This window comes from Mastigoproctus giganteus, chromosome 5 (assembly GCF_048544385.1).
Source record: "Mastigoproctus giganteus isolate SK-2022 chromosome 5, ASM4854438v1, whole genome shotgun sequence".
NCBI classification, from domain to species: Eukaryota; Metazoa; Arthropoda; class Arachnida; order Uropygi; family Thelyphonidae; genus Mastigoproctus; species Mastigoproctus giganteus.
Window position 1 is genome coordinate 60,571,440 of NC_143579.1, and position 9,239 is coordinate 60,580,678.

At 35.0% G+C, this 9,239-nt stretch overlaps 1 protein-coding gene across 1 annotated transcript; it reads left to right on the top strand.

Moving 5' to 3' along the window:
- The first annotated feature begins 329 nt into the window (after window positions 1–329).
- On the top strand, window positions 330–7,364 carry LOC150085439 (oplophorus-luciferin 2-monooxygenase non-catalytic subunit-like). The gene is made up of 4 exons (XM_090374567.1): window positions 330–333; window positions 4,970–5,595; window positions 6,762–6,915; window positions 7,222–7,364. Exons 1-4 carry the CDS (start codon window positions 330–332, stop codon window positions 7,362–7,364), a joined length of 927 nt encoding a protein of 308 aa, XP_090230693.1.
- Window positions 7,365–9,239: the final 1,875 nt, after the last annotated feature.

Here is a 9,239-nt window from a genome sequence, read left to right on the forward strand (position 1 = left end):
TCTTCACGTACCCTTTCATGAATCTTTTGATAAATCAAACTTAAATTGCACACAGTGATCAAGGAATTGATGCAAATGGAATTGAGATTAAAATTTCCGTTAAAAACATCTATTTTGGAATGGAATTCATATTCTTCGATAATATATCTGCCAGATTTTACATCCCTTGAGAACTTGATTAACCGATATCAAAAATGATGAAGCCATCCTTGTAGTGATATCAGTTGAAAAGATAAGACCCCACTCCACAACGTTTATGAATTTTTTCTCATCCTCATTTTCGCATTCATATTAGATATACAACCTGGTTATCATTTCTTGTATTCATCATGGGTAAGTCAGTAGCATGATTTCAATGTAACTTTTGTGTAACTTAGACAGATCTACAGTTATAAATAGAATGCAGGTTTGAAGAAGCTGCTTCTCTAAATTTTATAAATTTAGAGAAACAGCTTATGAATATTTTAATTAAAAAAAATTCTTTCTTTAATCAACGATATTTAATCTAAACTAAATAAAAATAGCTCGCTTTGCCGTATTATCAGTTTGGGACCGATAAACAAATAAAAAGATGATTGCTACAGAATATCACTTTTGTTTAATAAGTACAGTATGTTTCAAAATTTCAAGAAAAAAATGTAGGAGCTTAATCTACAGATGAAAATTTAAAAAAAAGAAAAGAGTTGCTATAAACATATATCTCAATTTTTTTTATTTCTGGGATATTAATCATAATTATTAATCATAAACATTAATCATAATTATTAAATTTTTTGAAAAAGAAATTGAAATAAATCTCTAAAAGGAAACACCTAAAGCAGTTGTCTAAAGTAACTTCCATTTTGTTTAATATATCAAAATTTTGTTCAATAATTTTGTTCAAGGGAGATGAATCAACAATTTCCCTGACATGACTTATCGCCTCAAAACTATTCGTAATGGTTCAACAGCTTCCAAAATGCGATTTCTCAGTTCGTCTTGTATGGTAATATGCATAGATTAAACCATCAATTTCGTGTGACCGCAAACAAAGTAAGAAGAGCTTGAGTTTGGATGGTCGCAATGGCCATTGTGCATGCACCGTTGGGCATAAACCATATCCTCTGCTGATTTTCAAGTGTTATGCCTTCCAATAGGTCCCAGAAATTAGTTTGCAAAAAATGTATGTATACCATTCCTGAAACTTTGCTGGTAAAATATACGCACAAATGAGATTTGTCCCAAGAATACCATGCCAGACATTACAGAAAAATAAATGTGGATAATGAGTAGTGAAATTCACACGTGCCTTTTTTTTCCCTAAGTGTTTCGAGTGTTCGAAAGTTGAAAATCCCATTTAAAACATTATTTATCTCTAACGAGAACATGGATGAGAAATTGAGGATCATATATATTGCAAAATGAGCAGCTAACAAAAGTTTCAGCTTTTATTTATACCTTGTGGCAACAGTTCTTTTACAGACACTGTGAAATGGATACAGTTGCTGTTCATATGATGCCCTCCATACACTTGCTGATAAAACATTTACTCACCTTGACAACCGTCTGGTGCCTGTAATAGGAGATACTTGTAGCCCACGAAGACCTTCAACATTTGCAGTTCGTTGAAATCTTCCACTTCCAGCATTTACTTCAAATAGTTTCTGTTTATCAATTTCTATAAGTCGTCCCTCCGCAGCAAGAATGTTTTAAGATTTGGTACTCGTCGAATTAGAAATTATGGTTTTTTATGCAAACAACATGTACAGAATTCTTATGAACCTCGCCATAAATTAAAATCATGTTGGTTACCTTGTAGAAGTAAAGAAATTTGTGCTATCTTCTATCTGCTAACCAGAAATGGAGTTCCAGGTAGAAGCTTCTCTACGTCGCACCACTAATTATTAAAATTTTGCTAAACTGATATTTAATAAATGTCACCATGATGTAAACAACGAGGAGGTCGTTGTGGAATCTGAACCTCAAGTAACAGCACATTGACACTGATTGCTCACCACTGAGAAATTCGTTGTATTCATGTACCAGAACGCTTTCATGATGTTGGAATATGTCTAAGCTTGCCTCTAACTTGGTACATGAATTTAGTAGTAAATATATTATTTTGTTCTTTAAAGACATTTCAATTACTGCACTTTATCTTTACAGCATTACATTATATGGTTTACATTGTATTATTATTATTAAACTATTACATTTTCCACTACGAAAATTTTCTCCCGTAAACCGCACGAGAAATTTTGCAGTGCAAAAATGAAAAAGACCTGGGGGTAATTGTGCAGTCAGACATGCAGTTCTCTGAGCAGTGCAGACAGGCAGCCAGGACAGCTCATGGGATTTTGTCAATGATATACAGGAGTTTTGCTAGCAGGAATAAGGAGGTGATTATTCCATAGTATAAGGCCATGGTCAGGCCACACATTGAGTACTGCATACAGGTCTGGAGGCCTAATTTTAGGAAGTATGTAGATCTGCTGGAAGGAGTATAGAGAAGGGCAACGAGAGTGACCCTAATATAATACTTTTTTTTTTTCTTCAAAAGAACGTATAAGCTATTGGTTCTGTTAACAATAAATAGATTCTTAAAACTTTACACAGGTGGAGTGCTTTCAGCTCAAGTATTTAGATCAAATGTAACCTGTGCAACATGCGGTCCAAATATTATATCTGGACGTAGCATTTCAGTTTTAAACGAAATTCCACGCTCAGCGAGTTTGAAAACTGAAAAATACAGTAGTTAGGTAGTACCCTGTAGTACCCATTGCTTCATAGACTTCGGCGGCGCTGGAGTTGCTACACAATTGTTGTGCTAACCTGAATGGTATTCCAAGCAATGGTGTTCTCTAAATGACAAATTTGCCGAGAAGTGCCCATAAATGGTACCCAAACAGGACGGGAGCTCAGGTGATGGCCATTCACCACTCTCAACGGCCGCCCTATTCTATGGTTCTCTGTATACAATATTAGACTGTGCTGTTTAAGATTCCATACGTGTCCTCGCAGGTAGCAAGTAGAATCTTAGACATCTCCGTCTAATATTCTATACAGTGCTCCATAGTGTATGGATACTTGAATTGAAACTAACTTGTCCAACAGCAGATGAAAAAAGGACTGTGTTCGGATTCCATTAAAGACAGCGAGGAACTCATATAGACTTTTTTTTCACTCCGTGGTCCAGTTATTCAGTCTCACACGAGGTTAGCAAGTTTTTTTTTTTTTTTTATTTTGATTACGGAAACTCGGGTTTTTCGTCTAACAAAACAGACAAATTGATTAGAAAACGCACACAGTTTATGGATATAATATACATGGCTGGCTTAATTTTAAACCGAAGAACCCTAATATGGCTTCTCTCTTTTTTAAAATATCCTGTTAATTATAATTTAAAAAAATCTCATACTGGGGCCTCGTAAGAGCTCTCTTACCTGTCCATACATTTTGGTCAAACGTGTTGTCAAAGAATATCACTACTACAGCTTCAGCAAAATCAGGATCTCTGTAGGGCACTGCATTTGGATAGTCTTCATGGGCGAGGTGCAGGATGCAAACCCCCGATTACAAAAGTTAGTGATCAGCGATGGTTAACTAGAGCCGTTCGAGCAGCAAGCATTGGTATATTTGGATGATTGAAAGCACCTGCTCTAAAGTTATAAATTACAGTATGAGCTGCGTCAATCTGCTGGACTGATTTGGATATTCCAACAGCCAGGCGAACGCTTGCATTCTGACTGCGTCGTCCTAACTGTGAAGTATGGTGGCAGAAATGTGACTGTGAGAATGCTTTTCATGGTATGGCGTTGGATAGCCGACATTTTGTAGAGATGAAAATTAATAAATTGTCTTACCATAATGTTTTAGACACTACTTCATTTCCTGCTCTAAATGAATTTTATAGTGAAATGCAACTCTTGTTGACCTGGATTGAAGACAACAACGTGCTACCAGTAGCATGACTCTAACCCATTCTAGCAGACCAGCAGTAAAACGACTTTAACCCATTCTAGCAGTAACACGACTCTAACCCATTCTAGCAGTAACACGACTCTAACCCATTCTAGCAGTAACACGTAGTAGAATGAGGAATGAATTGGAGGGTGGTCGATGAAATTGGCCTTGGAGAAATGGCTAAATATTTTATTTGAAACTTGTCTAAAATGTGTGGGAAGTTTGCTGGGAAGAACATTTGCTTTATACAGGAAATAGTTGCGTCCACCTAATATTAAAATTATGTTTTGGTCATATGAATGTCTCTTGGCATCCCAATAATTTGGACAAAATGGTATACGTTATTTGCGGCGAAGAGATTTTTCTTATTTCTGGGAAACAATTTTGAATTAATTTTACAATAAATGAATCTATTTTGTTTTATTCAGAAAACTTTCTAAAATAGTCGTAATACATCTTATCTTTTTAATCAAGATTTTGAATTGATTAAAGAGAATAAGATGTATTCTTCCATACCTTTCCGTTCAAACTCCTTGCCAGTAATCCAGCCATAGTGATGTAGAGAGCAAACTTTTTCTCAGAATGTTAGAAAAATATCAGTTTTCAACACTCGAAGGAATACAAAGTGGGAAGTCGCTTTCAGACTTCCCACTTTGTTCTTAAAACGATTTTCATTCAAAACATGAAAAATATGCATAAAATTGAATTCTGTAAAGCTAATATAAGTGATTGATACGTATGAATACTCAGCAATTTGTCTGGAATTGTTTCATATTTGGGGTGCTGTCGGTCATATCACACGATTCAGGAAAGGGTCCGTTTTTACAGATGAATTTCATTAAATGAAAAAAAAAAGTTATTTTCCAGTTGAAAAATATAGACATACTCTTCGAGATAAATAAACGAAAACTGCTTTTGATATTTCTGTTTGGATAACGTTAACGAAATGCTTTCACACCTTCTTTTAATATGACCGGCTAACATTCTTTATATATAGATGTGTAAATGTTTTTTCTTTTTCTTTTAGTTCCCATATTACTTTTGATTGCATTTCTTCAGCTACCAAATGAGGGCAAAGCACAAGACCCGTGTCCAGCTGAGACTTTGATACATCCATGTACTTGTGATAATGAAGGGGTTAACTGTATGAAGGTAACAAACACCGATCAGTTACGTAAAGCATTTGAAACACCATTTCCCGAAGGCGGTATTCGAGCACTTTGGATCCAAGGAACTAATCTTACATCCATCCCATCAGGATTATTTCATAAAGTGAAGATATGGAGTATATTCATCGAATTGAATTCAATCTCTAAAATCGAAGTCGGAGCTTTCAAAGGATTAGAGAAAAGTTTAAGCGTATTGAGTTTGTATGGCAATCAGCTGTCTGACTTTCCCTTCAGCGATCTCACCAGCCTGAAATTCCTTACTACTTTCACCTTAGAGAAAAACAAACTGACTTATGTGCCATCAAATGCATTCATCGATGTCCCAATATCGATGATTAGAATGACGGAAAACCAGATTACGAGAATAGAACCTTATGCATTCAAAGGTATTCCGATGCTAGAAGGGTTGGATTTGTCCAATAATTCGCTTGAAACTTTAGGACCGAACTCTCTTTCTTTGGACAACGAGGGATTTTACACAGGTGTGAGTATCTTACAGGTATTATAATATTGATACATTAAAGTTATTAACACCATTAACATAACATTACTTCAAAAACCTTACTAATATTTCTATCTTATTCAACTTTCTCGTTTTGCGATCATTTCAAGAGCTAAGGAAAAATTAAATACTCATACAAATTTTTATGGCCCAGCCTTATAAATCTTTGGTTTAGTGATGTGTTCATTCCAAATTACATTATGAACAAAATAGGAAAAAGACAATTCACCTGTTACCAATAATGAAAGGACATTATCATATACTGAAAAGTTCTATTTCCCACTTGGACTTGTCGCATTATAGCCTTAGCTGCTCCTGCGCCAATAAAACCGAAACCAATCTGCTTCCCAAGTAAACCCATTATCAATATTTTTTACTTTGAAACAATGTTTACAACGTGACCATAATTCCAACTACCTAAAGATAAAATTCGGTTCAAACGAATTATAGCCCCCTTTAATAGAGATCGTTTAAAATAAATATGCATAACAAATTTGATTTCAACTGGACAGTATACATTGAACTGAAGGCAGGGTCATATCGTAATTTAAGTATATCCATGTGGATATACCATTTAAGATTCCATGAAATTGAGATTTACTTACTGATGTTGGGTGGCTAGCAAATGTGGAAAAGCCCATTCTTGTAGGTTATCCAGGGCACCAGATGGCACTATCTCCCTCAGCAATCGCCTCAACCTTGGGGATGGTAGATTCTACCATACCCAATGATGAGGTGACTCTCGATTTTTTTTTCACCGTTTTTTTATGGCGATTTTTTTCCCTTCCGTGGGATTCGAATCCGGGACCATGATATCAGCGGTAAGGGGTCGTAACCACTGGGCCAATCGCGCCTCTTTTATTTTTTTATTATTTTCTTTGAGAATAAGAGTAAACTGAGAATGCAAAATTTAGTCTATGGTCCAAAAAGCTCACAATGAAATTAATTAAAAGTTGAGACTAAAAACTTTTAAGACACTGCTTCACATTATAGGAAACCAAGACTCAGGAGAAAAAAAAAAAAAAAAAAAAAAACGAATTATGAGTCTTTGAATGATTGCATAAATACTGCAGCTTTCAATTTTTATTTTACAAAAATTAATTTTAAAAAGTAGTATTTATATTTATAAACCTTTTAAATATTTTCAGATTTCATTGGCTTCGAATCGGATATCCAATATTTCTCCTACTGCATTCGATGGAACCTGGGGAGATATATATCTAGAAAACAATAGACTCACTGAACTTTCTCCAGATGTATTCATGGACCTACTGCTTCACAGAGGGGCTATAAGTGTTGAAAGTAAGCCATTCTTTCTCTTCATTATCAATTACTTTCGTCAGTTGAGCTGTATGCAAGCTATTATTTGAATAAAATTACATAATAATACAAGAGAAGAATAAATATAGTGTTCTTGGCAAAAATGGTTTTCAGAATACTTGCGCGTTATTAAAGGAAAACTGAAAAATATTATTTTCCTGAATATTTTATCTTTTTCATTATTAATTACAAACTAAGCTACTTTTCTACTATGTATACGACCTACTTATTTTTCTTACCATTACTAATAATTCAATTAATCTTTACTTCTGTGCTTTTCCCTTCCAGATAATCCATTTAGCTGTTGTGGATCTTCTTATGATTGGATTGTGAAAAATAAGGATGTATTAATTAACAAAATTTGGGAATTTCAATGTGTAGATGGACGTCTACTGGAAGATCTAACAGAAGACGACGTCAAGAAATGTTGAAACGAAGCATATCATATGTCCCTAAAATAACATCACTATAATAACGCCACTAAAACAGTAGTTTAATAAAGCTAAGATTTATTTATTTCTCTTATAAAGTAGTTGATATATTCAGAAATATTTCTTTGTTTCATTCAAAATGAAATTTATAAATGTGTTTTATAAATTTCACCCCTTTTACCAATGTAGATAATGCTGTATTGTATGAAAGAACAATAAATAAATTGGAAAAGTATTACTGACACGAAAACTTGCTGAGGACAGCAAAGTCAGTAAAACAATGAATCTATGCTTTTACGTGGATGATAACTACACAATAAATATATGAGTCTACTTACAGAGGGCAATCGAGTATGTAATTCTTCTAATATGATGATGTTTTTGTAGGATTCGTCTTCCCAAAATAGCCCGTTATTGAATTCCACAGAGCTAAATGGACTGATGGTAATGTCTGGTAATACAGTACACGATTGTATTTGAACTTTACTCGTATGTTTATTGTCTTGAACTCCGTGGGACGGCTGATGATCCCTAAGGGCATTTACTGCTCTGTGAAAACTTGAGCACCCAGTTGATGTTGGCATGTTGAACAACCTTTTATTTTTTTCCCCAAAAGTTTTCTGTTACATATTGTAATATTTCTCCTCTTGAGCAAAAATGTCTGGATCCAACAGCTGATGATCCCTAACGGCATTTACTACTCTGTGGAAACTTGAGCACCCAGTTGATGTAAGGTGTACCACTTCCTTGCTAATACTGCTGCCATCAGGATATTTATGGTAACAGTGTTTCCCTAGGGCAACAGTTCTTAAGCTTTTTTGCAGTTACCTCCTTCCAATTTTACCTTGCCACCTCACCTCCCTTACTATAGTTTCTTCAAAATTTCTAAATAAAATACGATCTAAGTGAAATAGTTTTTTCTTCAGTTAATAGAACTCATAAAATACCTTCATCCACCATAGTCCTTTTTTAAAATTGAAGCCCGCTGCTTTTCCACTGACCACATAAATCTCTTTGGGCACTATATAATTTATGACATTCTAATGACTACCCTGTGTTTGTTCCTATAGGTTTTGTATTTGTCTAATAAAAGTGGTAAACATCATTAAATTTAACCACGTAATTTACAAACCTAATATAATGTAAACTATAATGTTGCCTTGGTTTACAAATTTTATCTAGTTAGATTATTATTATTCTGGGCAAGGTCCTTGAGCGTTTCCTGCAAGCCAGGCAGCAGCAAGCTAGCTTGGCTATTACCTATATATGAAATCAAGGGATTTAGTTCCCCTTACCAATATGGATTTAAACCAAGATGCTGCACTATTAACAGAATCCAGAGCATTAGCAACGCAAAAGAGCGATCTGATTCTAGATACATGATAGCTATCTTTATAGAGTTCAAAAGGGCCTTTGACTCTGGTGGCCTAGTGTCATGAGATTAGGTATTGCCACCGAATGTTCTCTTGAGCTCTACAAATGCTTCATCCGCTTTTTCACAAATAGGAAAATCACAATCAAGACCCCCATTCCATCGGATTACAAGGAATACCACTAGAGGCTGCCGTCAGTGCTCCATTATCAGCCCAGCTATGTGTAACATTGTGTCGGATGAGCATCTAAGTTATGCCTTTGAGCACACCTTCATGTTCTCCTATGCAGATGACTTCTTTATCCTGGTAGATAGACCCACTCTTTCCTCGATTGCGAACAGAGAAATTGAAGACTTTGCAACATGGGCTTCAACTGATAAGTTGATGATTAGCAAACTAAAAGCAAAACACTATTGATAAAGGGCGCTCTTCATGCGAAGACATCCCACGATTATACTACATGGCCATCCTCTCCAATATGAAAGCTCAATCAAGTTTCTGG

Excerpts from the sequence above, each read along its gene's own strand:
- LOC150085439 (XM_090374567.1), top strand. Across the intron at positions 5,596-6,761 it reads ACGAGGGATTTTACACAGGT|ATTTCATTGGCTTCGAATCG; the intron begins GTGAGTATCTTA and ends AAATATTTTCAG. Across the intron at positions 6,916-7,221 it reads AGGGGCTATAAGTGTTGAAA|ATAATCCATTTAGCTGTTGT; the intron begins GTAAGCCATTCT and ends TTTCCCTTCCAG.